The sequence below is a fragment of the Polypterus senegalus genome, chromosome 1 (assembly GCF_016835505.1).
Source record: "Polypterus senegalus isolate Bchr_013 chromosome 1, ASM1683550v1, whole genome shotgun sequence".
Classification (NCBI taxonomy): domain Eukaryota; kingdom Metazoa; phylum Chordata; class Cladistia; order Polypteriformes; family Polypteridae; genus Polypterus; species Polypterus senegalus.
In genome coordinates this window covers 5,065,107-5,092,706 of record NC_053154.1, presented here as the reverse complement: position 1 = coordinate 5,092,706, position 27,600 = coordinate 5,065,107, and the positions used below count along the sequence as shown (strand labels likewise).

The 27,600-nt window shown below is 42.4% G+C and overlaps 1 protein-coding gene across 1 annotated transcript in view; it reads right to left on the bottom strand.

Moving 5' to 3' along the window:
• The window catches only part of si:ch211-102l7.3 (inactive serine protease PAMR1), a 114,720-nt gene that overhangs the window by 52,620 nt on the left and 34,500 nt on the right, over window positions 1-27,600 (bottom strand). Inside the window, exons 4-5 of the mRNA XM_039743966.1 lie at window positions 16,571-16,788; window positions 9,910-10,017 (exon numbers count right to left, since the gene is read on the bottom strand). Of these exons, the coding sequence (XP_039599900.1) occupies window positions 9,910-10,017; window positions 16,571-16,788 (326 nt within the window). The remainder of the gene's footprint in view (window positions 1-9,909; window positions 10,018-16,570; window positions 16,789-27,600) is intronic.

The following is a 27,600-nucleotide window of genomic DNA, read 5'->3' as shown; positions in this document are numbered from 1 at the left end:
AAAGACGAAGCGCCGCCACCATAATCCTTCCCGGACAACTCCAAGAAACGCAACACTTCCAGATCCCTTTCTCTCCCGTCTGATGACGTTAACCACCCATCCACCACCACGTGTTCCCAGCATCCCACGCATTTAACTTCCGGTCCGGCTCCTTAAATTGTCCGTCTACCCGCCCTTCCAGGCCTGATGATTTCTTTGAAATATTTCACCTTGTTTTGTTACACAATACGGGGCCACAAACCCCAAACCTTGATAAACTTGTGTTTGTCTTCATTACAAATGGTTAAGGGTTTGGATTTTGGATTCAAATCCTGCCACTGAGACTGTGTGACCCTGAGCAAGTCACCTGGCCTGCTTGTGCTCCAATTGAGAAACCAAAAGAAATGTAATCAATTGTATCATAGATGTTAAATATGGTGTCCTGCAGGGCTCGGCACTCCTTTAGTGTTTTCACTTAACCTACCACCTTTGGTAACATGACATTCATTTTCGATTGCATGGGGACGATACACACCTACACCCTTCTTTCAGACCAAATCCCGCTTCTCAACCCTTGTCTTGTCTTCAGGGTCAAGTCAAGTCAAGTTGGGGAGCCTGCACTGGTACAGCGGGTTGCCGCACCCACTACATGACGAAACAGCTCTGGATTCCAGTTGGCAACCCCCCAGGCAGACACGCGGTCCAGTCCCACCCTCTGAAAATGACCCTCTACCTGCCAGAGCCAAGTATTATGTGGGCGACCCCTTGGCCTGGTCCAGCCACTCGGGTCCCTAACAATGAGGATCCTGTGAGCCGGATCACCCTCGGGTAATGGCGCCACATGGCCGTAGTGCTGTAACTGACACACCGTCACAATGCAGGTCATGTGCCTCATTCGGGACTCCATGAGCAACACAAAGTCAAACCAACGGTACCCAAGGATTCTCCAGAGAGACACAGTAATGAAAGAGTCCAGTCTTCATCTCAGATCACTGGATAGCGTCCATGTTTCGCAACCATGTAGCAAGACAGGAAGCACCAGGACTCTAAAGACTTGGACCTTCGTCCTTTTGCAGGTGGGAGTGGCACACAGCCCTTTGCAGCGACCTCATGACGCCCCGTACTCTCCCAATCCATCTACTGACTTCATAGGAAGAGTCACCAGAGTCACATGAATGTCACCCCCAAGGCCAGTAAACCTCTCAGTGACGTGGTCATCACTCTTTAAGCAGAGAGACACACTGCTGATGACCGTGCCCAAGAGGTCATTAAAGGCCTGGATGTTTGGTTTTTATCAGGACCCTCACAAGCCCAGACACTCAGACCCCTCACTCAGTCTCTCGAGTGTCCTGATCAGAGCCTCCATTGAAGATCACAGCATCGTCACCAAAGTCAAGATCAGTGAATCTTTATTCACCAACAGATGCCCCCCAGCCGCTGGACCCCATGACCCCCCCCCAATCACCCAGTCCATACAAGCATTGAGCAGAGTAGGAGCAGAACAGACCCCAGAATCAACTGGGAACAACACAGAGGTCCTGCCGCCACTCTGCACAGCACTCACAGTCCCAGCGGACAGGCCGGCCATGATATCCAGCAACCTCGAGGGGGTCAAAACAATTTGACCCTAAAAAAAAAAATCAATCCATGCTTTTTTAAACATTGTCATGAATGCTGTGCCCAGTCGAGGTTCAAAGATCGCCTTTGGGTCATTTTTGACCCGTCAGATGAAAATAAAATAATTTACAAATTCCACACATTCAGGCAGTGTGGTGTATTGTGTCCCGTACGAGCGCATGGAGAGCAGCTTAAGGACCCGATGCGCAATGCGACAAGTCGTGCCAGGGGACAGTGGCGGGGTACTAACCTCTCTCTCTCTGTTTCCATAGAAAAGACATCCCGGACATCTCCAAGATCCCTTCCTCTCCTCTGGTCCCCATCTGATGACGTTAACCACCCATCCACCACCACGTGTTCCCAGCATCCCACGCATTTAATTTCCGGTCCGGCTCCTTAAATTGTCCGTCTACCCGCCCTTCCTGGCCTGATGATTTCTTTGAAATATTTCACCTTGTTTTGTTACAGAATACGGGGCCACAAACCCCAAACCTTGATGAGCTTGTGTTTGTCTTCATTACAAATGGTTAAGGATTTGGACTTCAGACGCCGAAGGTGTGGATTGCAATCCTGCCACTGACACTGTGTGACCCTGAGCAAGTCACCTGACCTGCTTGAGAAACCAAAAGAAATGTAATCAATTGTATCATAAATGTTGCAAGTCACCAAAAATAAAAGTATCAGCCAAACAAGTAAATTCTCAGGGCTTAAGTACAGATTGCAATACCACTGCGGGACGTGAGAGGGCGCTGTTGTTCACATCTTCTCCTTTTTTGTCTACAGGCTGTAGGCTCTAATGCTGAAGTCCATTTGAAGTGGGAAGTCGGCCAGTCTGAATTTTCAACTGGAACATCTCCTTAAGTTATATTTTCAACTTGTAAACTCTGGTCCAGTGTGCTAAATCCGAGTCTGTCCAACTTCAGATCATGGTGTCAATCCAAAATGGTGACGTACATCACAAACTTTAGTGAAAGCTGCAGTATTATACTGTTTGTGGGCACTTCAGTCTATTTGTGTCTCATTAAATCAGTCGAATCTGTTCAAATCTCTATTTGTGTTTGGATACGCAACACCTATGTGCTATTTATTCCAATAGAGTAAGCACAACAAAAGTTTTCCTGGATGTGTCTATATTGGTTTTCCAAATGTTTTACTGGAATATGGTCAACGTTCAATGGGCAGAAATGTTTTTTTCCAGAAAAAAAAATCTTTGTTGTGTTCGCACACTGCCATATTTTCCATAAATATTTGGTTGATTTATCATACCCTGATCTATGAAAAAAACAGTTATTATTGAATAACTGGAGAAATACATTGAAAGTATGCGCTACCATGCATGGTATGAAAAAGAAACGATTTTAAATCGGCGAGTATAAAAAAGAAGGCCAGCTCTCTCACGTGCAATGGAAAAAACCTAGTGAGTGCCATTTTTTTTTTTTTCAAAATTGAGTATTTTATAGTTTTTGGTGTTAATTTGTCTTTCCTGATAGGCGGCACGGTGGCGCAGTGGGTAGTGCCGCTGCCTCGCAGTTAGGACACCTGGGAGTTCACTTCCCAGGTCTTCCCTGCATGGAGTTTGCATGTTCTCCCTGTGTCTGTGTGGGTTTCCTCCTACAGTCCAAAGACATGCAGGTGAGGTGGATTGGCGATTCTAAATTGTCCCGTGTGAGTGTGTGTGCCCTGCGGTGGGCTGGCCCAGGGTTTGTTTCCTGTGTTGGCTGGGATTGGCTCTAGCAGATCTCCGTGACCCTGTAGGTAGGATATAGCGGGATGGATGGTCTCTTCCTGATGTTATAAGGTAGTGGTGATGGCCAAGTATGTCTTCATTCACGATGGAAGAAGCTCATATGTACACAGTATTTTAAATAAACCTAGCAACTCCACTGACCAATGAGGAAAGACTGCCTACCAATGGAAACATCGGATTCCGATCACGTGATTTACGAAATTGTCGCTAGTGTGTGTGTGGGCCCGTCGGTGGGCTGGCGCCCTGCCCGGGGTTTGCTTCCTGGCTTGCGTCCTGTGTTGGCTGGGATTGGCTCCGGCAGGACCCCCGTGACCCTGTAGTTAGGATATGGCGGGTCAGATAATGGATGGATGTTACGCGTTTACTACCCAGTAGCCTCCATATGAACGTAATCTCAAATCGCACATCTACTGCCTTAACTTTTTGTTAATGATGTTCATTTTGGAATATCTGATTAACATTCACTGCATTTGTCAAAGTTGCTGCTTATCTATGAGGCGCCCGAAAAGCAATCGTATGGAGTGATTGATGCACGTGGTGTGACATTAGGGGGTTTGCTCGTTAGTCTCACAGGATACTGCTGTTGGTTTCTCAACACCCCTCCATGTTTGGATCGACCCACTCACAAGTAAATCTAAACCTTTTATTTTTCGTTTTCAACTGTTGTACGATCCCGTGTGTTAGGGGCATGTGCCAGGTGCCTGCTAGCCTTGCTGTGATGGATTGGTAATTGTACGAGTTGTTTCATGCCAATTGTGTCACCTTTGTACCTATGTGCGTATATATTTTTATTATTTTCAATGCTAACGTTAACTCTCGACTCCATTATGCTATGAATGAAATTCCCTACTTACTGATAGGAGGTGCCTAGCGTGTCTATCACAGCCTAGCACGCACAATTTCACGAATAATGTGCAGCATTTCCTGTAGTTAGATCAGATCCAGGATCTGCTTGGTGCCACGCCAAAGCCAACCTTTCCCAAAGGGTCTCAGCCTGGTTGTTTTGGTTCTCACCCGAGTGTGATTGGTGTGTTCACATCTAACGAATTTGACTTTCAGGCAAATCCCATCAGAATTCAATAAAGCCATACCAAACAAACAAGGCGTGAAAACGCCTAAACTCACAACTGTAGTCTGGCATACCTCGACTAGAGCTGCTGATTATCAGTGAACACTGCCTCTCTGTTTGATAGTCACTTGTACAAAAATATAAGTAATACAATACTGACAATCCGTTACAAACCATCTTCCATTCTGTCCCTCTTTGCTATATCCCGACTGTTTTTAATCCTCATGCTCACCCTCGACTTCGTCATGTTGTGAATGAAATTCCAAAATTGTTGATAGAAACAGCGTGACTGCCACAAATTATACTTGTGCATAATTTCATCTGTAATGCACAGTATTTTCTGTAGTTAGAAAAGTCTTGTGTCAGATCACATTCATACCTCATACTCCAGGATTTGCTTGGCACTGCATCGAGACCACCCTTTCCAAAGGGTCTTCTTGGTCCGGTTGTTTTGGTTTGCACCCGAGTGTGATCGGTGTGTTCACGTCTATCTAAACGAAGGGGTCTTTCAGGGAAGTCACACCAGATTTTAAAAAAATGTAGCATAGGAACTAGGTATGAAAACACCTACAGAGAAAACCACCTTTGGACTAACCCTAAAGACTCATGACTTTAGTCTGGCATACCCTGACTAGAGCTGCTTATTAGCTCTTCAAACTGCATCTCTGCTTGGTAGTCACTTGTATAAAAATAAAAGCAATACAAAATTGCTAAACAGTTACTAACCCTCTTCCATTCTGGGTTAGTGATGTCATGATAATAGTCATGATATCTTGACTGGTTTTAATGCTCGTGTTCACCCTCCACTTCATCATGTTGTGAATGAAATTCAAAAACTGTTTCTCTTCTTGAAATCTCGATGTGGCACTTGGCACCACTCATTTACTGACAAATCGTTCTCCAGCCCATGAAATAGTCATGCGCCAATAAACAAGATATGAAAATGTCTAATGAGATACCCCTTTAGACTCACTATTTTAGTCTGGCATACCCTGACTAGAGCTGCTGATTAGCTGTGCATACTGCGTCACTCTTTGGTATAAAAATTCAAGCAATCTGATATTTATAGGCTGTTACTAACCCTCTTCAATTCTGTTTGTATTCTTGAAAACTCGATGTGGCACTTGGTGCCACTGCTCTACTGATAAGTCTTTCTCCAGCCCATAAAAAAAGTCACCTTGCATGCTGGGGGTCTTGTAGTCAGGTGTAATATTCCATCCATCCATCCATTTTCCAACCCGCTGAATCCGAACACAGGGTCATGGGGGTCTGCTGGAGCCAATCCCAGCCAACACAGGGCACAAGGCAGGAACCAATCCTGGGCAGGGTGCCAACCCACCGCAGGACACACACAAACACACCCACACACCAAGCACACACTAGTGGCCAATTTAGAATCGCCAGTCCACCTAACCTGTACGTCTTTGGACTGTGGGAGGAAACCCATTCCGCCTGTGTAATATTCCAATTGTTTTTAATGTTCATGTTAACTCTCGACTCCATTATGTTGTGAATTAAATTCCCTAACTACTGACAGCAGACGCTAAGTGTGACTACCACAGCCAAGCATGCATAATTTCACCAATAATGTGCCGTATTTCCTGTAGTTAGATGAATCTCATGTCAGATCACATTTGTACCTCATGCTCCAGTATTCAATTCCAAAGAGCCTTGGTCTGGTTGTTTTGGTTCACACTCGAGTGTTATCGGTGTGTTCACATCCATTTAAACAAACCAAACTTTCAGGGAAATCTCATCAGAGTTAAAGAAAAGGTACCAAATAAACTAGATAATATTTTATTTATTTTTACTAACCCTCTTCTAATTTTTTCCTCTTCTTGATATCTCGATGTGTCACTTGGTGCCACTGCTCTACTGACAAGTCGTTGTCCAGCCCATGAAAAAGTCATCTCACATGCTGGGGGTCTGATGTCTAATGAAATACCCCTTAAGGCTCACTATTTTAGTCTGGCATACCCTGACTAGAGCTGCTGATTAGCTATTAATACTGCATCACTCTTTGGTACTCTCTTGTACAAAAATATAAGTAATCTGATATTTATATTACTAACCCTCTTTTCATTTTTTCCTCTTCTTGAAATCTCAAAGTGTCACTTGGTGCCACTGCTCTACTGACAAGTCATTCTAAAGCCCATGAAAAAGTCATCTCACATGCTGGGGGCCTTGTATTCATTTGTAATTTGTCGATTGTTTTTAATGTTCATGTTAACTCTCGACTCCATTATGTTGTGAATTAAATTCCCTAACTACTGACAGCAGATACTAAGTGTGACTACCACAGACAAGCATGCATGATTTCACCAGTAATGCGCAGTATTTTCTGTAGTTAGTTGAGTCTCATGTCAGATCACATTCACTTCATGCGCCAGGATTCACTTGGTACCACACAGAGACCATCTTTTCCAATGGGTCTTGGTCTGGTTGTTTTGACTCACATATGCATGCTATCGGTGTGTTCATATCCAACGAAACTAACCAGACTTTTAGGGAAATCACACCAGAGTTAAAGGAAATGTACCAAATAAACTAGATATGAAAATGTCTAATGAGATACCCCTTTAGACTCATTATTTTAGTCTGGCATACCCTGACTAGAGCTGCTGATTAGTTGTTCATACTGCATCACTGTTTGCTACTCTCTTGTACAAAACTTTAAGTAATCTGATATTCATATGCTGTTACTAACCTTCTTCTATTCAGTTTGTATTCTTGAAATCTCGATGTGGCATTTGGTGCCACTGCTCTACTGACAAGTCGTTCTCCAACCCATGAAAAATTTGTCTCAAATGCTGGGGGTCTAATGTCTAATAAGATACCCCTTTAGACTCACTATTTTAGTCTGACATACCCTGACCAGAGGTTTGGTTTTTCCAGACATGCTGTTGACTGGAGTGTTTCTTCCCTATCCTCCATAAACTGACTAGATTTTCTTTGGACTTTACGCACTGCTTATTTGACGTGATTTCCGTGTGCTTGTCATGTTACATGTGGCATGTTTCAGAAGTTTATTGGTATTTTGTTTCATGTTGCCTTGTGTGTTTATTGTCATCCATGTCATTGTTCAGTTCACTTCGATTGTTGCCACGTGTGTGAGAGGTATCCATCCAGACAGACACCGGCAAGTTCTTAAAAACACGCACGTTTATTAAGACACGGTCCTCCAACTCAATGTCCCCGCACGCACACACAGAGTGCTCCAGCACCAAACACCCTTTTTATCAGTTCCTTTCACTGGTCCTCTTCGGGCCGCCTTTCCTCCTCACTCCCGAGCGTTACCTTCTTCCACCCAACTCCGGCTCTCCGACTGTAGGAAGGCGGCCCCTTTTATACTCACCCGGATGTGCTCCAGGTGCTCGCTGATGTCCTTCCGGCGGCACTTCCTGGTGTGGCGGATCAACACCCAGAAGCACTCCGGGTGTCCCTGGAATGTCCTCTATCCTCCCGGGCTCTATGAGGCTTGGGGCGCCCCCTGGCGGTAGCTTTGGGCCCCAACGGGTTTGAGCCTCCACGCTTCATCCCCGTGGTTCCCTCACTATCCAGGGCGGTTTCACCCTCGTGGCCCGGGGGACATATCGATTGCCTCCCTGTACTTCCAGGCGTCCCGGCTGGGTCTGACCCCCAGCCTCCTGCCACACATGATAATTATTAACCTCAAACCCTTTAGGACAGTTTACAAATTGTTACATCCTTCAGATTTATGTTAATTAGTGTTCTCTTATTTTAATTCTTACTTTGTCTCTTATTTCTCTTTTCTTCATTATGTAAAGCACTTTGAGCTACATCTTTTGTATGAAAATGTGCTATAGAAGTAAATGTTGTTATTGCTTAATCTTCTCTCGCCTTGATTGCTTCAATTTGCTGTATTCTGGGATTAGCAAATCTCTGATCCGCAGGTTACAGTTGGTCCAGAATGCTGCCGCTCGCTTTCTGGTTGGGGCAAGAAAGTCCGACTCTATTTCTCTGAGCTTCTTTACACGGGCTGCTGCCTGTCAGTTTTCGAAATGAATTTTCAGATCTTATTTCTAGTTTTTAAATCTTTACATGGCCTCGCCACTACCTATTTATCTGAATTGTGTGTTTTACGCCAGCCATCAAGAGTGCCTAGATCTTCTGGTCAGTTGTCTCTTGTTGTCCCTCGTGCCAAACTAAGGGGGACAGACAGGGCTTTGTCAGCTGCTGCTCCTCACCTGTGGAACTCTTCACCTCGACACATAAAGGAGTCCTCAACAATTCAAAACGAGATTAGAGACTCATTTCTATTCACTTGCATTACATGACCTTCAGTAATACTGATGGTTTCCTCATTGTGATTATGTAACATTACTTCTATTCATTATCTCTTATATATATTTCTCTTTCCTCTTGAAACCCGGTCCCTCCCACACGCAGCCCACACGGCATTTCTCGATTCCTATTCGTCCTCTTCCAAACCCTTCCCCACGCTGCCTGCGGCCTCCCATACACCCCCTCACCACTTTTCTCGATTCCTATTCCTCCTTCGGACTACCGCGTTCCCCGCTCCTCTCTCATGACCCCATTGGTGTCACGTCGTCGCCCGATATCTAGCCTGACCTTTCACTTCGGCCACGTCTGTGCCTGGGAGTCTTTTCCGTAGCCTGCTACAGGAAGGTACTCTCCCGACCATTGGCATTGGTTTCGCTCCTCGCTGTTTTCGTTGTACTGCGACGGTTGTTTCCTAAGCCTTTGTTACAAAATGAACGACAGTATCTTCTCTGTCGACGGGTTTTTGTACAACGTCATCTCTATTCCGGGACCCGGCGGCTGCCTGTTCCTATCAGTGGGTTATTTCTTGGCACAAACGGTTGACGAAGGCAATGCACCGTTTTCCGTTCGGCTCTGTAGTTTATTTTATTTATGTTCATGAATTTTATTTCCATTTCTGTTATTTATGTTAATTAAGCATTGTAATGTAAAGCACTTTAGCCACAGCATTTCTATGTTGTTTTAAATGTGCTATAGAAATACATTGGCATTGACAAGGAATGAAGCGTGACGCTGTCCTGTCTTTTTTCTTACTTAAAACCCCTGGAGGACCACTTTTGTGTGAAGCTCCGCCCCTTCTGGTCTCTCTGAAGTCACCCTTCATGTTCAGACCATCTTCTGAGGAGACCGGAGCTCTGCATGTCTGAAGATTCATTAAGAATGGCACCCTCGGACTGTTTTTCCTTGGCACCATTGTGCCCGCTTTTCATTTTATGAGACCCCCAACTCACATTTCTTTGTGTTTGTTTGTTTGTTTGTTTGTTTTATTCATTTACAATACACAGGTCTCACCCAATGTCTTCTATCCTTGAAGGTTTTCTCTGCACATCGACTACATGCAGCTTCAACATGCACCATCCTGCCAGCTGATCCTACTAAGCAGCTCAAATTAGAGCAAAGCGCAGCAGCCCGCCAAAGCCACGAGTGACATTAGTGTGACAGGAGGAAAGCAGTAAAGAGGCACATAACTCACAGTTTTCGCACTGTTTGCCTGTATAGCCAGCCAGGCAGGCACATCTAAAGGAGCGTGTGGCATCCAGGAGGCAAGTTCCATCGTGTAGGCAAGGGGAGGACAAGCAAGCTGGGGACAAATACAAATCAGGTGAGGCTCCAGCAAGTCTGCACTCCTACATCATTTACCTTCTGGTCACAGCAAACACAGACAATTCTCACGTCCACTCCTTCTAGTTACCTTTTCCCCATATCACACTTTTCTATATGCATCTGTTGTTCTGTTGTGTGGTAGACGAGAGCAAGGTGGCGCAGCGGGTGGTATGGCTGCCGCACAGCACTGTGGCACAGGTCCGATTCACAGCTTTATAGAAAATGGGACTCCTGCTGTCTTCATAAATCACTGGGTGGCCTTGCTGCATTGGGACAGATCTCTGTGCTAAAAGAGGGCTATGAGGGTCGGACGTGTCACATTTCTTTATCTTAGGAATGAGGGTTTGCTTTGGATTCTGGGCAGACCGCCATCACTACCATCGTTGCTGTTACTTTATTTTCTTTACCAGTTTCTAAGTCGCCAAAAGTATGCACTCCTATGTTTGACTTTTTTTCATTCCATTCTACTTGAGGTGCTCCCTGTATCCTTGTGAAATAAATGCACCATGCGTTGTCCAAATTAAGGAAATTATTAATACTTAATCACATTTATTTACCGCATTTATGGATTACATAAACCAATCTATGCAAGCTGCCACTAGCCTGTCCGGGAGTTATCTACAGTAGATTTAGAAAGTATTCAGACCCCTTCACATTTTTCTCATTTTGCTGTCACCGTCCAGACTTGGCTAAGGTGTGCAATACCATTCCACGATGAGAGGGGGCGCTGTGGCTAACAGAATCGTCTCGTGCTTCATACACAGTGCCAAGAAGATGCCCAATGAGGGCAGCTGAGCCACTCCCACATCATCATCCAAAGAGGCCCCGCCCCTATAAGGACAGAAGTCCCTGGAGAAGAAGGTGTCTCAGTTTGGATTGGATCCCCAGTAGGTAGGAGCATCCTGATGCAGACCCACTCGTGAGAGCTTGTAATTCAGAGAATTGGGTCTCCTCTGCTCCTTCACATGTTCACACAGCCTTGCACTAAATTCATTTTTCCCCTCATGTTCAGGGTTCAGACCCCTTTGGCAGCCATTCCAGCCCTGAATCTCCTTGGGTCTGATGGAACACCAGGATTATTATTATTTTTCTCATTAGATCCTCTCACGTTCTGTCAAGTTGCATGGAGACCACCAGTAGACAGATGTTTTCTGGTCTCTCAAGTTTTGAAAACTTATTAAAAGCAAACATCTGAAATATCTCCTTGACACAAGTCTCACTAACTATGGAAAAACTTAGTAGGTCAGATCTTTCTTGGCAAATTGAGAAAATGATGTCATCCCTATAATTAACGATATCTAGGTTGAATGTATGAATTTAAAGGATTTTAACACAAACTGGCAATTTACCTGGGGAGTCGAAATGTTTTCTAAATCCACTATATAACTTTGACATTTGGAGTTCAGGAGTGCCCAGCAGGTCACAACATAAAACAATATGAAAAAGTGAAGGAGTCGGAATACTTTCTGAACGTGCTGTGTGTGTCCAAAACTGAGGCTCCTATTCATTCTACTCTTCTAGTTCCTCACTGTTGAAAACCATGCTGTGTGCCTTAATAAACACTTGTTATCGTTAGAAATCTGTGGTTTCTGCCATTTCTTTTTGCATTTGTTTTAGAAACAATAGGTGATTAATATTGTGCTGCTTATATATTTCTTTTATTTAGTTATTAAATTATGATGACGCTAGCTCTGCTAACTATCTGGTTGAAACCTAAGTAATCAAGGTGGTGCACCATCTGTTGGAATGCATTTTGTAATACACGAAGTAATAAAATGCGTGGCATTTGTCATTCCAACAGATGGCACATAAACCAACATTTGTAGCAATAAAATGCACTACATTTGTCTTTCCAGCAGACGGTGCAACTCCAACATATACAGTAATTAAATGCATTGCATTTGTCATTTGAAAGGATCCATCCATCCATTTTCCAACCCACTGAATCTGAACACAGGGGTCTGCTGAAGCCAATTTGTTGGCAGGAACCAATCCTGGGCAGGGTGCCAACCCACTGCAGGACACACACAAACACACCCACACACCAAGCACACACACTAGGGTCAATTTAGTATCGCCAATCCACCTAACCTGCATGTCTGTGGGAGGAAACCCACGCAGACACGGGGAGAACATGCAAACTCCACGCAGGGAGGACCCGGGAAGTGAACCCGGGTCTCCTAACTGCGAGGCAGCAGTGCTACCACTGCGCCACCGTGCCACCTTCATTTTAAAGAAAGGCGCATAAACCAACATTTGTAGTAATAAAATGCATGACATTTGTCTTTCCAGCAGATGGCAGAACTCCAGCATATGTAATAATAAAATGCATCGCATTCTTTGTTCAGATAGAAAACACATCACAAACACTATCGCTGTTTAATGAATCCCATACCAAATGACACATAACAGAGACATAATAACTAGCCAGACACACAGATACACAGACACTTATCCTTTTGTTAAGGTGGATAAGCTGAATTCTGTTTATGCAGCAATTATTCTTTATTGGATGTATTCAGCATTAATGTTTGCAGTGCACCATCTTTTGAAATGTATTTTGTAATGCATGTAATACCAAAATGCATTGCATTTGCCCTTCCTACAGATAACGCATCACAAACATTGAGACTGCTTTAACAAATCTCATACCAAATGGCATATAACACAGACATAACTACCAGCTCTGCACACAGATACACAGACACAGACGCACACAAACATTTGTCCTTTAATTAGGATGGAGACGGAGAAGCTGATTTCTGTCCATCCAGCTGTTCTCTATTGGACATATTCAGAATTAACATTTGCAGTGACCCATCTATTGGAATGTATTTTGCAATGAATGTATTAATCGAACCCATTCACCAGCATAATAAAATAAAATGCATTACAGTTGTCTTTCCAACAGATGGTGCATCACTAACATGTCATGTCATTTTCTAACTCCCTTAATCCAGACCAGGGTCACCCTGGAGCCCATCCCAGCTTGTATGTGGTGCAAGGCAGGAATGAACGATGGTCCATTGCAAAACAAACACACACACACACCCATCCACCCGCCAAACACACACTATAATTTAGCGACACCAATCTGTCCGTCCAGTTGCTACGTCTCTCTTATAAGTCATTTGGTGTGGGACTCGTAAAAGCAGTTCTAATGTTTGTGAAAGCGCCATCTGTTGGAATGAAGCCTGCAACGCATTTTATTACTGCGCATGTCTGTGATGTGCTGCTTATTGAAATGACAGAAAACACAGCAAACCGACGGACATGCAGATACACAGACACACAGACACTTGTCCTTTCTTTGAGGTGGATGTTTACTACTTTTTACTTTTCATGACTTTCTTTTCACTGAAGGGCCAGAAATGACACCACATAATGAAAAGGATTACCAATCAATTGTTTTTCAATCAACTTATGAAGGTGAACGAAAGCATACTTTGCACTCCCTTGTAAAGTGTAAGATTAAGTGAGGCTTTGGGAATCCCACCAAAAAGTAGCTGGTGTGTTAATTGCATCCTTCATAAAACTGCTCATTAACCTCTAAGGCTACGTTCTCACTACTACGTCTTGGTTTTAAAACTTTTCACATTTAAATGATCGCCATCCACACAAGCGTTTTCGCCTCGTTAAAAGAAGTATCTCCGCCCACACTAAAATAGCCGAAAACACAGGTGACGTAGGCATTCGCCTTCACGGGGCTTGTGGCACATCAGCGGAAAAACTCCGGCAGCATTGGCAAGAGATTTATATACGTAAAGTGTAGCGGCTGGCACGTTATTGGCGCTTTATGGATGTATGCAGCATTCAAATTGTATAAAACTCAATAAGGACTCATTCAGGTAAGCAACACAGCAAGCGCCATGGAAAGCAACACCACAATGTCCGCAATGTCGGTACCCGTCCACATTACAATGCCAAGTATACGGCTCTGGAGAGTCGAAACCGGAGCCTAATGTCTGTGCTTTTAAAACGAAAAAGGACTAGTTAGGATGTAGCCTAAGAGTTATCGATGTTTGTGAAACTCGTTCCAGATCTATAATTCCATAGCCGCTCCAGCGTGACACAATACTAGAATTATTGGGTGGTAGCCATTTTTTTGGTATTTGAATGTTGTTTTTATCCCTTCACGTGAGACGTTTTTCCATTACATGCGGATTACTGACTTTGAATTGTCCGCTGGTGGTATTTCTCAGTACTGCCTTTAAGACTTTAAAATGATTTCACACCTGCAACACTTTAGCTCAGTCAGAGTAATCACGGATCCAAGCAATGAATGTAAGAACTCGAGGGGATGCCTAATCACTGCCCAGCTCCACGCCGTCTTCCTGAAGGAGAAGAATGGCGGCTCACAGAGGAGGACCTGATCATTCGTCAGCCCAAAACCAAAGCCCCGAGGCACCTTCTTCATGATCCTTGTAAGATCCCTTACACTGGCAAGACATTTTTCTTCAGTTGTTTGCATGTTTGTGGGCTTAAGATGATGGTGTTTGTCTACTATTGGGACGTCGTCGAAGATCAGACGACATCATTAGAGGGAATTAATATGAAAATCCGGGGCTTTCAAAACTTTCTTTTATTTTTTTGGTCACTTAATATTCACATCAAGGGCATCTGAATTTTGAATGCTTACAGTTTTTAATCTGATTATGGTGCCTATAGACCAGGGGACCCCAACTCCGGTCCTGGAGGTGCCCCAATGGCTGCTGGTTTTCATTCTAACCCTTTTCTTAATGAGTGACCTGTTTTTGCTGCTAATTAACTTCTTTTGAATTCATTTTAATTGTCTTGTTCTTGAAGACTCAGACCCCTCAATTCTTTCTTTTTCCTTAATTAGCAGCCAAACAATAAGGAGATACCAAATGGACCAAAATAATGTGGTATAGCGGGTCCACAGCTCATGTCAAAGGGCCATTTTTAAAATAAACCACACTTGCGGCTTAGCGAGAGGGCAGGGTGATGTGTGGCTGAAGTGGTTCCTGGGGTAATTCGCGGTGCGGGCAGGTGGGTCTCACTTAAGTGCACAGGTGGGAAGTCGTCCACATCTGTAATTGGTCCCGGGAGCCGCTGATTGCCGCAGGTGAATCACGTCCCCATCATAAATAGAAGCGCGAGGCGGCTAGGAGGGGAAAAAAAGAAGGCAAAAGAGAAAGACGGCGGGAAGGTGGAGGAGAAAGCCGGTGCAAGAGAGAGAAAGAGCGAGTGAGGTAGCTGGACTGAAGAGCCCCTCGCAAGCAGTGTATGGCCGACACTAGAGAGGGGGGGGCAGGTGGAAGTGGTCGGTCCAGCAGGAGTGACCGGTAGTATGGATGACTCCCCTGAGGAAGGCAATGGGAGTCGTGGAGTCTTGGGAAGGTGAGCCTCAGCGTGAGCGACATGGCCATTGAGGAATCCAAGTCTCAGTCCGGTAAGGTAGCCGTACAGAGCCAGGGAACGGAAAGCAACTGGACAGTAGTAAGGTCAGTTGCATGAAGGGCGACTCCCCTGTTGAGAAGCCAGATGGGAGAAGCCGGGGAGCCGCCAGATAAAAGAAGACACCGGCTTGTTTTTAAAGGGACTGCTTCCAGCATTGTTTTAACCTCGTTTTAAAGGATTGTTTTGTTTTTTTTTCTATTGGATTTTAACCTCCACTTCACTTCTATTTTAATGGATTATTTATTTAAAGATCTGATACACTTGTTTTTTGTTTGTTGTTTTTAAACATAAGCACTTTGCACTTTTTTGCACCATCACCTTGCTCTATTTGTTGTGCCTCACTGCCGAGCTCATTGGCAACATTACCAACGGCGACGGGTTCAAGGGCTCCCCGAATCGTCACAAATAACTGGTGTCCATCATACAATATCTGAAAATAAAGAAAGATCTTCTCAGGTCCACAAAACATCTTAACAGAATTAGAAAATCCACAATTTTGGACATGTCAGCTGTTACAAAACAACAAGCCATGGAAATAAAGAATGAGTTTAATTAGCAACGCGCCTAATTAAACAACTGGTTGGAGTGAAATGGGTTGGAGTTTGAGGCCCTGACTTAGTTGGTCTTCTGTTGGCTCCCTCACTTCGCATTTCATTTCCGTTTAAGAGGAACGATGAAGAAATTCAGGGGAACAAATCTTAAGAAACAAGTCAATTCAAATGAAAGGAGAAGGAGTTCATTAGCAGCAAAAACAGGTCACTAGTTTAGAAAAGGGTTAGAATGAAAACCTGCAGCCTTCGATGTAAAGCACCAGAACAGGTAAGATATTTTTAAAATTGTTGGAAAACGCTTAACTTTAGAGCACAATTTCACATGGGAAATGCAAACATAGCAGCTTTGTGAAGAAATAATTTTGACTTGAAAATTACCAAACAATTTTTAGTTTCACCAAGCAACATTGTACTGAACATTTTGGCACCGCTATAATTTTTAGGGCCATTTAATGTTCTTTAGCCTCATCATTCCAATGTTTCATTATTCTTTACAGATGGCATTATTTAATTAATGGCACATAACACTTTAGTGTTGTTGTTTGTTTTATCACTTACCGGAACTTTCTGCAAAGCTAAGATGAAACCCATCGAAACTTTTATATCCGTCAGAGACAAAGAGGACGTGCAGAGAGTTCCCAGTGCTTCTGATTGGAGGGGGCCTCTCGTTTCCACAGAAACGGCCGATCACCTGGGCGTCGACATTGTCACCGTCTCGCACCTCGACATAATCGTAGCGGCACGAGTAGTCAAATTCTAGGCTGAGCATGGAAAACCTGAAGAGGAGGAGAGAACAAACATGTCAACAGGCTGAGGAGATGCTAGAGGGACACCAGAGTGGAGCAGAATGGAGCTGCTAGAATCCTAACTAGGAAAAGAAAATCTGAGCAAATCACCCCAGTCTTAGCGTCACTACACTGGTTACCGGTGCCATTTAGAACTGACTTTAAAATCCTGCTGATAGTTTACAAAGCCTTAAATAATCTGCTCCATCTTATATATCGGAATGTCTGACACCTTATATTATAAATTGTAACCTTAGATCTTCAAATGAGGGTCTGCTTAGAATTGCAAAAAAGTGGTGAGGCGGGCAGGCGGCAGTGTGGCGAGGCCCGATGGGCAGAAGGGCCCCGTTGGAGAATTGTACATTTTAGTCCATTTATTACAACATAATTATTCATGTGATCCACCTGAACTTAAGCATGTTTGGATGGCCCGGCCCGTATTTGGATGGGAGACCATTCAGGAAAAGCTGGAAGAGATGTTGGTGAGGCCAGCAGGGCGCTCTTACCCTGTGATCTGTGTGTGAATCCCAATGCCCCAAGGCAGTGACAGGGACACTGCACCATTAAAATGGCGTCGCCCTTCAAATGAGATGTAAAGCTGAGGTCCTCACTCTCTGTCGTCATGAAAGCATCCTTCAAGAAGAACATCGTGTACCCGATGTCCTGGCTAAGTTGACCATCATGACTCTGTCCATTCTGGCCCACTAAACATCCCCTGTCTCTGATCATCTGTATTTATCAATAGCGCCTGATGACCCCGACTCTCTTGTTTCACTAACACAATGTCTTACTTGTGTTCCTGAGTGGATGAGTAGTAATTTTCTCAAACTAAATAAAGAAAAAACTGAAATTTTAGTGTTTGGCAATAATGAAAATAATGAGGTTATTAGAAATAAACTTAATGCATTAGGATTAAAAGTCAAGACGGAGGTAAAAAGTTTAGGGGTAACTGTTGACTCGGACCTGAATTTTAAATTGCATATTAATCAGATCACTAGGACAGCATTTTTTCACTTAAGAAATATAAAAAAAGTTAGACCTCTTATAACATTAAAAGACGCTGAGAAATGAGTTCACGTATTTGTTTTCAGTCGACTAGATTACTATAACACACTCCTCTCAGGACCACCCAAAAAAGATATCAATCCATTACAATGAGAGCAGAATGGAGCTGCTAGAATCCTAACTAGGAAAAGAAAATCTGAGCACATCACCCCAGTCTTAGCGTCACTACACTGGTTACCGGTGCCATTTAGAACTGACTTTAAAATCCTGCTGATGGTTTACAAAGCCTTAAATAATCTCGCTCCATCTTATATATCGGAATGTCTGACACCTTATATTATAAATTGTAACCTTAGATCTTCAAATGAGGGTCTGCTTAGAATTCCAAAAGCTAAACTTAAAAGAAGTGGTGAGGCGGGCAGGCGGCCTTCTGCTGTTATGCACCTCAAATCTGGAATAGCCTGCCAATAGGAATTCACCAGGCTGATACAGTGGAGCAGTTTAAAACACTGCTGAAAACACATTACTGTAACATGGCCGTCTCATAACTTCATTTTAATTTAATCCTGATGCTCTGCATATTCAGTTAAATATAATTACTATTCATGGTGGCTCCATAATCCGTACTAACCCCTACAACAACAACAACAACATTTATTTCTATAGCACATTTTCATACACATAAAATGTAGCTCAAAGTGCTTTACAAAATGAAGAATAGAAAAATAGAAGACACAATAAAAAATAAACATAAGTCAACATTAATTAACGTAGAATAAGAGTAAGGTCCGATGGCCAGGGTGGACAGAAAATAAAAAAAAAACTCCAAAGGCTGGAGAAAAAAAATAAAATCTGTAGGGATTCCAGACCACGAGACCACCCAGTCCCCTCTGGGCAATCTACCTAACATAAGTCAAACAGTCCTCTTTGGATTTAGGGTTCTCATGAAAGGACTTGATGATGGTCACGTAGACTTCTGGCTTTCAGTCCATCAATGTTGGAGCATCCTGATGCTTTGAGTAGGTGGAGGTGGCGCAGGCCACCACCACAAAGAAACCGGAAAAAGAAACAGAAGAGAGAGTTGGGGTCAGTACAGATTTTAGAGCCACCATGAATAGTTATTATGATGAACTGAACATACAGAGTATCAGGATTAAGTTAAAGTGAAGTTATAAGAAGGCCATGTTACAGTAATGTGTTTTCAGCAGTGTTTTAAACTGCTCTACTGTATCAGCCTGGTGAATTCCTATTGGCAGGCTATTCCAGATTTTAGGTGCATAACAGCAGAAGGCCGCCCGCCTCACCACTTCTTTTAAGTTTAGCTTTTGGAATTCTAAGGAGACACTCATTTGAGGATCTGAGATTACGATTTGGAATATAAGGTGTCAGACATTCAGATATATAAGATGGAGCAGATTATTTAAGGCTTTATAAACCATAAGCAGTATTTTAAAGTCAATCCTGAATGACACAGGCAACCAGTGTACTTTCTCTTCTGTTTCTTTTCCCGGTTTTCTGTGATGTTGACCTGAGCCACCACCACCTGATCAAAGCACCGTGATGTCCCTACATTGATGGATTAAAGGCCAGAAGTCCACGTGACCGTCATCATCAAGTCTTTCCATGAGAACCCTGAATACAAAGATGACTGATCATTTATTTTAGGTAGAATGCCCAGAGCGGGCTGGGGGGTCTCATGGCCCCTGCAGATTGTATTTTTTCTCCAGCCGTCTGGAGTTTTTTTTTGTTTTTTCTGTCCTTCCTGGCCATCAGACCTTACTCTTAATCTTTGTTAATGAGTGTTGTCTTTTTAATTCCTACTTTGCCTTTTATTTCTCTTTTCTTCATCATGTAAAGCACTTTGAGCTCCATTATTTGTATGAAAACGTGCTCTAGAAATAAATGCTGTTGTTGTTGTTGTATCTCTCTTTCTCTCTCGCCACTTCACCAACTAACAGCTAATGTGTGACGAGCATACTGGCACAAAAATGGCTGCCGTCACATCACCCTGGTGGGTGCTACACATTGATGGCTCCCCTCTCCCTATGTAAAGCACTTTGAATGCTAGTGCGAGGAGAGGCCTACACAAATGTGAATAATCCATTATTATTATTTATCATTAAAACTGCCAACCAGTTGGTCACTTGACTGCCCAGCACTAGTGATAAAGGAAACCCACTGAACTGGCTTTGCCTTGAGTTCTGCAAAAATAACTGAATCCTGGGGAATTTACACCGAATTTGGAAAAATGCATTGAAGTCAGTTGGGAAGAAGACACTGAACTGGTCGTGGGTGGATTCTAATGGTGCAGCGGTCTTTTAAGGGTCAGCTCCCAAGTGGCGAATGGCCTTGCTCTTAACACTGAGATTGACCAGATTCCTTGAATCTTCGAATTGTATTGTGCCCTGTAGAAGGTGAAGTGCCCAGCATACAACCACATATTTGGGGAATGTGGGATAAATCGCTGCCACAGCTGTTGGACAATTGGCGAGCCTTGACCCATCCATGCTCTTGAAGGACTCTGCCTTTTTTTTTTTTTTTAAGGACATGGACACATTTGTCAGTCCCCTTCTGGCTCATTTGACAAAGTGCTGCATGCAGAACCGTAGCGTGGGTGGTCTGAACTGTGTACCCGCACCAGGCACCGATCCTCGAAAGGGTGGAATACGGTTGTTTCGGGTAAAATAGAAGAAGAGAAAAATAATCAAAACAGTAATATCACTGAAAATTAGTAATAATAATAATACATTTTATTTATACTGCACTTTATAGAAACAATCTCGAAGTGCTACAGAGTAAAATAAAATAATAAAAAAAAAAATACTTCAATCTGTCATATATAATCTTCATTTAGATCTTGATCTTTGTTTGTCCGTGAATTCCACACATGTGTAGACCACCTTCCAGTTTAGTACGTTGTTGTTACTCAGGGATGTCAACAATGTGCCGGAATAACGAAAGGGATAGTGGACAGTGTTACGCTGGTTAGCTCCTGAGGCCTGCTTAGAGAATGAGATTGGCGAAGATAAAAGGTATGTGCCAACGTAACATATGAGTGAAAGAGAGACAGTGGGTAAAATGAATGGTAACGTGACAGCACGTTCTGGAAATTATTACTGTTACGTTGTATCGACGAGTGCTGCGCGTCTCACAGTTGTACCGTGACTTGCTCACATGTCAGTGAAGTGATCCTTATTTATGCTTTAAAGAGCCTGGATACCTGTGTGTCTCCCTTTTATAACCATTGCTCGGTGTATATTGCCGGACTCTTTGGATTGCCACAAAGCAACCTGTGAGATTGAAGAGAGGTTGAGAAGACATAGTGAGAGGAAACGACAGCATCGTGAAAACGAGACGGACTGTGAACGGACGGAAGCAGAAATGCTCCTACACCACCACATAATTACGATTCGGACAGTGATTCTGAGTAGGCCGTTCCTATCGAATCAATGTCCAAGGGTTTTCTTTTGTAAATTTGTTTCCCTTATAAAAAATCATAATGATGTGCGACAAAGGGCCCAGTTCATGACTGGCAGCCGCGTTTAAACAGGGAGCCCGTCACAGACAACTTTAACACGCGCAACTTAGTTGGGCGCACATGGCTAGTAATAAAATATCTTTCTAAAAAGATAAGTTTTTAAATCTCGTTTATAGATTTTTCCCATTACTTTTGATGATTTTGTGACCGACTTGCACATTGAAATGTATTTATATTGTCTTTTGCAATCACAGCCAAATTATTGGAAATAAAATTCTGCTCCGTACTTCTAAAATCTTTATAATTATGCTGTATTAAGGATTTGTTCTGTTCTGTGTATTGTATTGTATTGACCCCCTTCTTTTGACACCCACTGCATGCCCAACCTACCTGGAAAGGGGTCTCTCCTTGAACTGCCTTTCCCGAGGTTTCTTCCATTTTCCCTACAAGGTTTTATTAGGAGTCCAAGCTGGGGGGGGGGCTGTCAAGAGGCAGGGCCTGTTAAAGCCCATTGCGGCCCTTCCTGTGTGATTTTGGGCTATACAACAAATAAACTGTATTGTATTGTATTGTAAAAGTGCAGTTCTAAGCAAAATAACAATGAGAATGATGCCGTGCTTGAAAACCGCCACACGTGCCCCTGACTGGGCAGCATGTGCCCTTATTGTTGGAACCGCGACGCACAACCCGTCATTACGCTCTCATTGTGATCCTCCATCTACTCGTATCTCTACGCTCTCGGTGTGTTTCTGCTGTTATTTAAGGCAGATCTCCATGATACCGTTAGGTCCGATTATCTCGGGGCACAACGTGAGGTACCATAGGTCTGCTGATGACACACAGCTCTACTTATCAGTAGCGCCTGATGACCCCGACTCTCTTGATTCACTGAAACAATGTCTCACTTGCATAGCTGAATGGATAAGTAATAATTTTCTCAAACTAAATAAAGAGAAAACAGAAATTTTAGTGATTGGCAGTAATGGATATAATGAGGTTATTAGAAATAAGCTTGATGCATTAGGATTAAAAGTCAAGACGAAGGTAAAGAATTTAGGGGTAACTGTTGACTGTAACCTAAATTTTAAATCACATATTAATCAGATCACTAGGACAGCATTTTTTCACTTAAGAAATATAACAAAAGTTAGACCTCTTATAACATTACAAGATGTTGAGAAATGAGTTCACGCTTTTGTTTTTAGTCGACTAGATTACCGTAACACCCTCCTCTCAGGACCACCCAAAAAAGACATCAATCGATTACAACGAGTGCAGAATGGAGCTGCTGGAATCCCAACTAGCACTTTTTATCAAGTGTCACACATGTGCGCATGGGAGGCAGCTAAAGGGCTTCAATGAAAGCAATTCCACTCCAGACCAGCGGGTGGCAGAGTGTGCTAATCTTTTCTCTCTTTCCACCGCAGACCAATTCCGGGAAGTTCCACCTGGCCCCGATGACATCACTTCCGGTTCAGACACCAATGACATCACTTCCAGTTCTGTCCCCGACGACATCACATCCTTAGCCTTCCTTTAAAACTGCCATCTTTACCTCAGCCGAGTCAGTTCAGTTTTGGACTCTAATCTGTACACAATTGTGCAATCGATTTAGCATTTTGAAGCCGAGGTCAAGTATACGGCAGGCTGCCCCAAGCCTTTTTGTGGCCCTTTGCCACTAGTTATGCCAATGCACTTAAGATCACGACCCCAGAGACGGTTACACAATATGGCTTCTAATATGGAAAAAGCAATAGCCCTGATTGTGACGCTTCTATTAAAATCTCCATTTTAAAATATCCACGTATTTTCCCTCTTACAGGTGTTAGATGTTGAAGCTTTGAAATTCGATATTTAGATGATTTTAAAAAAGCATATCTCTTAATTCAGGGAAACATAGGAGTCTATTTTATTTAAATTATACTACACCTGTCTCGGTGTGTCAGTGAGTACAGAATTGTTTGTCTTAGTTTTACAGACGCATGAGTGGCGTAGTAGGCAGGATAAACAGAAGAAGACAACACCAATTTTCTGGATTATTGTGGAGGTTATTTGGAATGATATCTGCAGTCATTCAAATATAAATTTGGTTTATAAATATATTTACAAGTTTTAACCCATCTGTGAGTATTTCTTGTAATACTGATAAATGCTGATGGCTATAAAAGTCTTAACAAAGGAAAATATGCACTGCCACCCCGTGCTGCTTCTTATTACAAATAACCTACAATAACACGTCTCAATTCAGGGATGTGGGGGCTACCTTTAACGACTTCCCAAATTCTCTTGTTATGAAGTACAAGACGAGTCATGAATTGCGTTTTGAGCCAAAGACGTTTTCTCTTTTTTATTTTTTTGTTTTTTAGATTAATGAGATTCCGTCCCCGGCAAAGGCGAAATAATGAATCCCAGCTGTGCCTCAACCCCGGGGCAGGCAAGAAAAATCCACTAAATCAAACGTCTTAGAAGATAGCCTGTCTAAAATCAGGGGCTGAAGGAAAACTTTGAGTAAAACGCAGACAGAAAAAAAATCAAATGCTGGCTTAGTTCCCAAATTTATGAACGCTCGACGTTTATCAGCGATGTGCAGCACTCGGAGACCACTCTGGTTAAATGTGCCATGGGGCTGATGTAATAATCCTACTGGGACATTAAGGATGATACACTCTTTAAATGAGAGATCAGGGGATGCATCTACAATGTCAACGTCTCAAAAGGTCCACAAACGCCCGAATAGCAGACCCTGTGTTTAGGACAGCGTTTCTCAACCTTTAAGTATTTGTGACCCGAGTTTTCATAACAGTTTTAATCGCGCGCCCCTAACATATTTTTGAAAGGAGCCCAGAAATATCACTTTGTTCTATTTTAATTAATGATATATCCATCCATCCATCCATTTTCCAACCCGCTGAATCCGAACACAGGGTCACGGGGGTCTGCTGGAGCCAATCCCAGACAACACAGGGCACAAGGCAGGAAACAATCCCGGGCAGAGTGCCAACCCACCGCAGGACACACACAAACACACCAAGCACACACTAGGGCCAATTTAGAATCATACATGCATATTTTATTATACCTACCTATCTTTTATCGACATTTATCTAACTCTATATTTATTTTTCTAGTATCAGAATGTAGTTTAAGTTCATTAGTTTTGGTTTCAATAGATGTATTTTTCATATTTTTGATTCTTATTTATTTATTTTTTTTCACATCTTCACGGTTTGAGTACCACTGGATTAGGACGACTGCGACTGGCACTGCGCTTGAGTCTCCTTTCAACTTTCAGTATTGTAAACTGTTGACCTCATTGTGATTTCCTCTTCCATGAACCGTTACTTTAATCAAACACACAAAAGGTGAAAGATCAGTCCAATCAAAAATGCAATCAATCGCTAAAAACATGACTTGAGTCGCAGGAGGAGTTTTTTCCTGCATTATTCAATGTTTTGTGGCCTCATTCTCCTCGTTCGCGACGTCTCGCTGACAGTCAGAAGCACAATATAAATAGTGACGCTTAATGAAGAACACTCTTCAACAAATACTTTGATGCTTCTTCCGTCTGGAAAAAATGACGATAAAAAACTCCCGATAATTTTTTTTAATATTTTGGCATAAACAACACAGCTACTCTAACTCATGTTTTAGTGATACTCAGTGCCTTCATTTTGTTTCACATTTTGTTCTGTTGCAGCCTTGTGCTAAAATTATTTCACTTCATTTTTTGCCAACATCAAGCAGGGAGAAGGTTAAGGAGACACTGGAGGAGGGGAATAATAATAAAAATAACAATAATAATAATAATAATAATAATAATAATAATAATAACAATAATAATAAAAATAACAATAACAATAATAATAATAATAATAATAATAAAATAAAAATAATAAAAATAAAAATAACAATAACAACAACAATAATAATAATAATAATAATAATAATAATAACAATAACAATAATAATGATAATAATAACAACAATAACAATGACAATAATAATAATAATAAAAATAACAATAATAATAATAATAATAATAATAATAAAAATAAAAATAAAAATAAAAATAATAATTCTTTGCATTTATATAGTGCTTTTCTCACTACTCTCTACTTAAAACATCAGAAAAAACAGAAGATATAAAAATTCAAACCAAACAAAGCCACTGTAATCATAAAGAAAAAGCCATTTTAAACAGATGTGTTTTTAAGTTCACATTTCAAGGATGAATATGATTTGAAATTTCTGAGCTCAGTAGGTAATGAATTCCAGAGCTTGGGAGCTGAACGGCTAAATGGAGGTTAGATGGGCGAGAGGGGCGGTGAGGTGAATGGAGGAAGAGGATCTAAGGTTACAGGAGGGAATGGCAACATGAAGAAGGTCACACAGATATGGAGGGGCGAGGTTATGAATGGCTTTAAATGTTAATAACAGAAATTTAAAATCAATTCGAAACTTAATCGGGAGCCCATGAAGCTGCTGCAAGACCAGAGTAATATGGTAAATAGACGGGGTTTGAGTAATGATCAGGGCTGCAGAATTCTGGACTAACTGAAGCTTATGAAGAGATTTTTTAGAGAGACCAAAAAGGAGTCCAGACGTGAAGTAACAAGACTGTGAACAAGAATGGCAGTGGTATGGGGGGTGACGGAGGGGCAGATACGATTAACATTACGTAGGCAGAAGTAAGCAGACCGGGTGATGTTATTAACATGAGATTGGAAAGATAGAGGACTGTCAAGGATGACACATTAACTCCTAACCTCAGGTGATGGGGAAACAACAGAGTTATCAATCACAAGAGAAAGATTATTGGCTTTGGATAATAATGATCTTGACTCAATGAGGAGAACCTCAGTGTTGTTACTGTTTAATTCAAGAAAATTCAAAGAAAACCAGGATTTAATTTCAGCAATGCAGTCAATAATTGAAGATGGTGGAAAGGAAGAGGTGGATTTACTAATGTGAATTTCCCCTTGGATTAATAATCTATCTATCTATCTATCTATCTATCTATCTATCTATCTATCTATCTATCTATCTATCTATCTATCTATCTATCTATCTATCTATCGATCTATCTATCTATCTATCTATTATATAGTGCCTTTCACATCTGTCTATCTATCTATCTATTATATAGTGACTTTCACATCTATCTATCTATCTATCTATCTATCTACTAGCAAGGTAGCACTGGGGGTCATCAGCATAACAGTGAAAATTAATGTAATGTTTATGAAAGATATTCCCAAGGGGAAGAAGGTAAATAATAAAAAGAAGAGGCCCCAGGGCAGAGTCCACCTGAAGTAACAGCGGTGGGTTGGGATGTGAAGGTTTTAAGCTGAATGAATTGATGGCGGCCTGAGAGGTAGGATCTGAGCCAGTCAAGTGGAGTGTGGGTAATGCCGATCAAAGATAATCTAGTAAGGAGAGAGTGGTGTGACAAATAGTGTCAAAGGCCGCACTCAGATCAAGGAGGATGAGAATAGGAATTAAACTGGAGTCAGCAGCCATAAGAAGGGCGTTGGTAATTTTAACAAGTGCCATTTCTGTACTATGAAGGGGGCGAAAACCAGACTGGAATTTTTCATATAGATTATTATGAGATAAGTGGGAGTGAAGTTGGATAGCTACTATTTTTTCCAGAATTTTGGAGATAAAGGGCAAATTAGAAATAGGTTGAAAATTCTTGAAGTTAGTAGGACCAGCATCAGGTGTTTTCAATATTGGGGATATTGCAGCAGTCTTAAAAGATGAAGGAACAGCACCAGTAGTGAGAGAAGAGTGAATTATAGCAGAAATGAGAGGGACCAGAGAGGGGAGGCAGGCATTGACCAGAACTGTAGGCAGGGGGTCCAGCTGACAAGTAGATGACTTAGATTTACAGATGAGATCTGAGATTCCTGAGGAAATGAGGAGCTGGAAAGAAGAAAAAGAGTGAATAGGTGAGTGTAGCTCAAAAGAAATAGAGAGAGAATCTGGACTGAGGTGCTGATATATCCTCGGGTCATTAGGACCACAATCACAAAATACACGTGTGTGAATGAGAGGGAGGTCAGAGGAATGGTGAGGATGAGGGGAGCAGAGCTGGTGAAGCTGGGTGAGTTTAAATACTTGGGATCAACAGTACAAAGGAATTGAGATTGTGGAAGAGAAGTGAATAAAAGAGTGAAGGCAGGGTGAAGTGGGTGGAGAAGAGTGTCAGGAGTGATTTGTTACAGGCGGGTATCAGCAAGAGTGACAGGGAAGGTCTACAGGATGGTAGTGAGACCAGCTATGTTATATGGGCTGGAGATGGTGGCACAGGAGACACA